The following is a 6,635-nucleotide window of genomic DNA, read 5'->3' as shown; positions in this document are numbered from 1 at the left end:
TGCCCTCTGCACTGCCCGCCCACTCACATTGCAGATCAGAATGCTTGTTTCTAATGGAATCGAACTGCAACTGGCAAGGACCCCCAGACCAGAGCCCATTACATGAGGGTTAGATTTAGGGAGGGCAGGGCCTCAGGGCTCAAGTCCTAAAGAGGAGCAGCCCCACATTTGAGGACAACAACTGGAGCACAGAAGGAGCCACTGGACCCTTTGAAAGGGGTGCTGAGCTCCTGGGAGAAGGGCCCTTGTGTGCCTGTCTGTAGAGGAATTCTCATTACGCTGGGTCCTCCAGGGCCCCCAAGTGAGGCCCTATAGCATCAGTACAGCCCTAGACTGAGAGGAAGGCCAGGCCCATGCCTAGAAACCAGGGCTGGAGGATTTTGTGGCTGGGTGCATTCTGGGAGGGCAGAAGCTGTGGAGGAGTGTGTGGGTGGCTACTGGTGTCTTCAACATCTGGGATCGCCCTGGTCAGCGCTCCAGCACACTCCAATGTCATGGTCCCCACCATGTCACCCTGTGGAGACAAAAGTGACTCCACCTTGGATGCTCTCAGCCATGTTGACTTCTGATGAGCCCCTGTCCTGGGGACGCCTCTTGATTCCTACTGGACTTACTGTCCCTACTGTAAGGACGTGTCAACCTGATGTAACAGGTTGTGATGCACACAGTGTTACCACCTGTCCTGAGGGCCGATCCAACTGTCTGCACGGAGCACACACACCCTTTCCCTGAGGTACACCAGCCCTGGGTCTGGGGTTACAGTGTGGAGGTCTCCCTGTCTTGTGACCACCAAGACCATACTTCTGCCTATAGATTCCCCCAGTAAATCACCCTTTATTGACAAGTTGGGTTTGTCCATCACCTTTGGTTTCTCAGCTCCTTGGGCATTGGGGATCACTCTGCATCCACAGCCCTTTCACAGAACACACCCCATAGTTTCTGCAAGCTCCAGCCCCGACATCTTCTTATCAGGAGGAATCTTGGCCAGGGACCAGGAGAAGGGCAGTTTGGGCACTGGATCCTGAAAGGAAGGTCCTCACCTCAGGTAAGCGGGACCTGCAGGTCAGGGGGCACCCCTGCCCCAACTCCCACTCCCTGCTCACACTCACACACAGACATACACACACACACACGCATATGCACATCCCGCCCAGCTGGAGCCCTGCTCCACATGTGCTTGTGCCTGCTTACATGCCTGTGTGCCTACTTCCAAACCCAGTGCCATGACTTGAATATCTGCCCCTCCAAAGCTCACGTTGAAACTTCATCCTCAGCAGACATGGTGGCTCATGCCTGTAATCCCAGTATTTGAGGAGGTCAAGATGGGAGGACAGCTTGATCTCAGACATTCAAGACCATCCTGGATAACATAGTGACACCCCATCTCTACAAACACACACACACACACACACACACACACACACACACACACACACACACACACACACACACTAAATTAAATAAATAAAAGAAACTTCCTCGCAAAGCAGCAATGTTGAGAGGCGGGGCCTTAAGGTGCCTAGATCATGAGGTCTCTGCCTCACAAGTGGGCTAATCCCTTCAGAGCTTAATAGGTCAATGTGTTGTCAAGGGGGGGGCTATGGCATTATAAGCAGAAGACCCCTGAAGTAGCCTGTGCGCTCTTCACCACGTGACACCCTGCACTGCCTCGGGACCCTGCAGAGAGTGCCCCTCCCCAAGAAGGCCCTCGTCAGATTCAGCCCCTCAACCTTGAACCTTCCAGCCTCCAGAACCATAAGAAATCAATTCTCTCTCTTCACAAATTCCCCAGTTTCAGGGGTTCTGTGACAAGCAACAGAAAATGGACCAAGACATGGCACTTCTAAGCCTCCCTCTCCTTGGCCCCCGCCCAGACATGTGGTCCAGCCTCCTGGCCGGGGGTTCTGGAATACCCATGTGACTGTGCCCCTCCTGGTGTCCACTGCTTGCCCAGTCTGCCTGGTTCACCCCAGAACAGCCACCCATTTGCTCATGCCACATCAGTGTCCACACTGGTGGAGTCCATTTGTTCAAACAACTCAACAAAGTGACACTGAGCATTCCCTGTTGCTGGGGGCCACAATTCATATTCCAGCAGTCCTGAGTGGTCCTCCCTCCCCCCTCCCCCCTCTCCCCAACCCCCGCCACAGGGGCTGCCTTCACACAGTTCTGCAGGCCCTCAGTCCCTAAGGAGAATGCATGCCTGGCAAATGAGGTGCAGAGGGGCTGGGGGTAGAGGTGAAAGACCTGCTGGACCCCAAGAGGCCTAGGGCTCTGAGTCCTTGTGATCACCTCTAGTTAGACAGCTCCCTGTCTGGGCCCTCCCAGGTGGGGACAAACCACCATCCCAAGTCAGGACTCATGCCCCAGCTCTGCAGCTTTGCACTCATGCATGGGGCATGGCAAGGCCTGCGGCTGCTGCCCCCAACCCATCTCTGAACTCCAACATGGGAGTTCTGTCACAAGGTCCCTTATGGTGGCACTGCCATCTCCTTCCACCAACACTAACCACAAGCTGCTAGGCCCTGGGGATGTGGTCAAGAACTGGCCAAGGCCCTGGTCCTTGGCTCTTTTCCTGGAGAGACAGGCTGGGTAAAAAGTTGAGGCAGAGGTCACCGGCTGGGGAGGTGCGGTGAATAAAATTAAGCATAGCACTGTCCCATGTACCACCCCTCACCATGACGGTAATGCCCAATCCCATGACCCATGTTCTCCCTACAGACATGCTGTGCTAACTCCCCTAGCCTTCACCTTGCTAGACCCTTCCCCAGCTTCTCTCCTCCTCCTTGGGGTCCTGGTGACCCCAGCACACTCCAAGGCCCTCTGGTATCTGCCCTGTCTTATGTTTCACAGCAGCTGCCCTGTCTGAGGCCACCTCCCTCATTTATGTGATCCATCCTTCCCACCAGAACATCCTTCTGGGACCCCGTAAGTCCTGGAAAAGTGCTAAGCCTATAGATGACATGTAATACAGTTTTCTTGAGTAGACTGATGAATGAATGAGGAGGTGACATTGGAGCTGAGAGCTCAACAGCGAGAAGCCAGGCACATGAAACACCAAGGGAAAGAAACCACAAGCAGAGGAAACAGCCTGTGCAAAGGCCCTGGGGTACCTCAGGGACCAGATGAAAGGTAGGAACACAGTGAGGAAGCTGAAACCAGGGGCAGAGGGACCAGACCACACAGGGCCTTAGGGGTCATAGCTTGGGTTTTACCCCACGGGCAGTGGGAAGCGGGATGTGGGGCACTGTTTAGTCCTGGGGCAATTCCTGCTCACAGACATTTCTCTTCCACTACAGTGAGTTCCCTTCAGCCATCTTGGCTATACTTCAGCACCAGGGGTACAGACTTCCCAAAATAAATGCACCCTACTGACGACTGATGAGCAATTTCACTTCTCACAGAAGTGATTTTAATTTCAGGGCTCATGGCAGCCTGGTGTTCATGAAGACAGGGGCTGTGTTTACAAGCCAAGTATCGACAACTGGTAGAATTTTTCTTCTCTTCTTGGTCTTAATCAGCCCAGCTTCTGGTTGTGGGTAGAGGGAGGGGGATGCCCCCTCGGTTCCTCTCAGAACAGAGTTGTGCAGGTGTCCAATGCGTGGGTGGGAAGGTCAGTTCCAGGCCGGGTCAAAACAGCCAAATTCCAGCTCCTTCACTCGCTTGGTCAGGAGGGGAAGGGGGGTGCCTCAGTCAGTGGACGGGACATGCTCTGGATGGCCCACTGCAGTATGCCATCAAAGGAGTGCTGCAAGACAGGACCAAGCTGAGGACGTTATGGTACCCGGGAGACAGACATGCTCCCACCACATCCAAAGAACCCAGGAGATAGGCATGCCTTGCCAAGTCCACAGAACTTGGGAGACAAGCATGCCCTGCCACATCCACAGAACCCAGGAGACAGGTGTGCCCCCATGTCCACAGAATCTGGGAGACAGGCACGCTCCTGCCACATCCACGGAATTGTGGCCATCATGACATGAAGGCATATCCAGCCTGTCCTCTAATTCAAAGGCCCGAGGACCCTGAGGACATGCCAGTCAGGGGAGGACTCTTCTTAGTGCTCCCTCACAGCAGCCTACAACCCCAGGGCACAGCCACCACGGCTGCTCTGATGCTTTGGGTGGCTTCTTTCAGGGGGGTGGGTGGGGGAATTATGGAGCCCAAGATTCCAGCAGAACAAGGTCACCTTCCCAAAGGGCCTTGTGAATCTGCTCTCATTTCTCCAACTGTATCTGAAGACCTATCCTCTCCCAGAGCCACAATGGCTGCATCCAGTGCCTGAGTGCCCCCGCCTCCTGGCCTGACACTCGGCAGACACCTACACCATCAGACTGTGTGGTACACAACTCACTGCACAGGGCAGGGTCCTTGCCCCATGGACTGTTGGGACCTCTGAGGTACCATTCCAGACACTGCAGAGGACACATGTTGGCCACAAGGGATCTGAGAACTGCTGGAGGAATTTGTCTTCCTGTCAAAAGATGGAGCCCCTCAAAGCCCATTTTCCTCCTGTTGATTCTTCCTGCTTGTCTTAGGGTAGAAAGGCCTGAGCCAGGAGGTGAGAGAGACCTTCTGAGGGTTGGAGGACAACCCTGCCAGTCCTCCCCTGGGGAAAGAGGAGGCTTAAGTCAGCCTGGCCTGGGGTTGGGGTGGTGCCCATGTGGGCTCAGTGGCACCTGGGGCTCCTGTGGGTGGTGGAGAGTACATGCTCTCCTGGAGGAGCGGCCATGTAGGAGCAGGGACAGCCCAAGTTCCCGTGTCTCAGGAGCAGTGTTGGCCTGAGGTCCTCCATGTACTCAGAGTAGGGGCCTGGGTGTGGGCTGATGGAGAGAGCACTGGAGGAGGAGCAGCAGGTGCAGTGTGAGACAACCATGTGTTACCTCGTTCAGGAGAGACTCCAGGTCATCCCTGTGCACAATGGGCTCCTGACTCACACATTCATCCCCAGCCTGGAACCCAGGAGAAGAAAGAGGTCAACCCAAGTTCTGCAGGCCCAATGGGGACATCAGCAGGGAAGCAGGACTCTCTACAAAGGCAGCTGGGCTTGAAGGCCTTGTGGTGAGTCTCCCCACAGAGATGGAAATTCCAATGCCAGCAAGGGGACTTGGAGAACCAGTGAGGGAAGCCTGAGGCCCAGGGAGGAGAGGCCTGGCAGAAACCAGCCATTCCCCATCTGATCAGCGTTGCAGGGCCAGTGGTGCCCTGGGTGAGGGGCCACAGCAGGGATAAGGGCCCCGGGGGAAGGAAGACCACATTAAGCAGAACCATGTGAAACTGCTGATTTGTAGCTCAGAAACAGCCAAATCCCAGCTCCTCCACTCCCTTGGTCAGATCAACACAGGCACCACAAATCTTGGGCCCTGCGTAACTGGAGAAGGAGCAACCCTGGATCTGGAGGGGGAAACTGATGATATGTTGTGAGGATACTTCAAGGGTGTGTGGGAGACCTACTTGGGACAGGGTCTAGGGGCCACACCCACCAACCCTGGGGAAAATAGGAGGCGGGGGAAGGGGCAAAGGGGAGCACAAACTTGTTATTATCACATTCCACTCCATTTTACATTAGAACAAAAAGGAACTTTTGCTGTTAAGAGACAAGACCTGGGAGGTCACTGACAGAGGCATGTGCTGGAGGGAGAGCACCCAGGAAGGCTGCCTAGAGGACAGGGCATCTGAGCAGGGGTGGCTGGGTCTCTGGACACATAGTGTAGATGGGAAGAATAAGGAAGGAAGCTTCTAGGACCTGGTCTCAGGCTTGTCCTCTGGCTGGCCAGAGCCTGCACACTGGGAGCTGTCACCCACAGTGGGTATTGAGGGTGTCAGGCAGGGCTGGAAAGGGCATGAGCCAGTAGATGGGGGTATATATTGCCACGCTGAGATCCTTAGAGGAGCCTCAGGGGCAGGGATGTGGTCAGGAGGGCTCTGCTTCGGGCAGTTAGGGCAGTCATTTTGTACCCCTCCCACTTCCTCTGGGTCTTCTGAAGGCTCCTGAACTAGTAGGTTGGGGGTGGGAGGAAGGACCTAGGAGGGGTCAGCACGCGGTTAGGGGGTGTGCTCTTCTGTGAAGCTTCCTGCCCTCCCCTCCCCCCCCATCAGGGCACCCTGGCTCCATGGGGCTGCAAGCTCGCAGGCCCCTGTTAATTGTGACACAGCGTGTATCCAGCCAGTGACATAATAGCTACTACTACTTAGAGTGAGTTTCTTTTTTAAACAGATTTAAGTGACCAAAACAGAGTCAGTATAAAGGAAAACTGTTTTATAGAAATTACCAACACATGGTCAGCAGGTGCAAACTCGCGAAGCTGGCACCTGGGGTCTCCCCGGAGACGTGCTCCCCAAGCCCCACCCACGTGACTCCCTTCCCCGCGCCCCAGCGCCAGTGCACGTGGAGGGCTCACGGACTCCGCACTGACCTTGGAGGGCTCCGGGCCCGGGCGGGCGGGGCTCGGGGCGGGCGCCCCCTGCTCGGGGGCCGGGGCGGGGTCTCCTGAGCAAGATTTGCAGCGCAGGCCGTTCCTGCGGGACAAGCGGAGGGGCTGGCGAGCGCCCTGGGCGTGGGCGGAGTCGGGAGCGCCCCCTCCTGGGGCTGTGGGGTGGTGTCTTCCCCTCCCGCGCGCCCCCGCGTCCACTCA

The 6,635-nt window shown here is 56.0% G+C and overlaps 1 protein-coding gene across 1 annotated transcript in view; it reads right to left on the bottom strand.

Annotated features, from left to right (window-relative positions):
- Positions 1–3,667: 3,667 nt before the first annotated feature.
- AIRE (autoimmune regulator) overlaps positions 3,668–6,635 on the bottom strand; it is a 10,557-nt gene continuing 7,589 nt past the window's right edge. The window contains exons 11-14 of the mRNA XM_021711536.1: positions 6,551–6,635; positions 6,417–6,519; positions 4,884–4,952; positions 3,668–3,748 (exon numbers count right to left, since the gene is read on the bottom strand). The exon at positions 6,551–6,635 is cut by the window's right edge and continues 88 nt beyond it. Coding sequence (XP_021567211.1) covers positions 3,668–3,748; positions 4,884–4,952; positions 6,417–6,519; positions 6,551–6,635 — 338 coding nt within the window. The remainder of the gene's footprint in view (positions 3,749–4,883; positions 4,953–6,416; positions 6,520–6,550) is intronic.

Source organism: Carlito syrichta, unplaced genomic scaffold (assembly GCF_000164805.1).
Source record: "Carlito syrichta isolate Samal-C Ts95f unplaced genomic scaffold, Tarsius_syrichta-2.0.1 Scaffold302353, whole genome shotgun sequence".
NCBI classification, from domain to species: domain Eukaryota; kingdom Metazoa; phylum Chordata; class Mammalia; order Primates; family Tarsiidae; genus Carlito; species Carlito syrichta.
The sequence above is the reverse complement of the archived record's forward strand: the minus strand, read 5'-3'. Positions and strand labels throughout refer to the sequence as shown.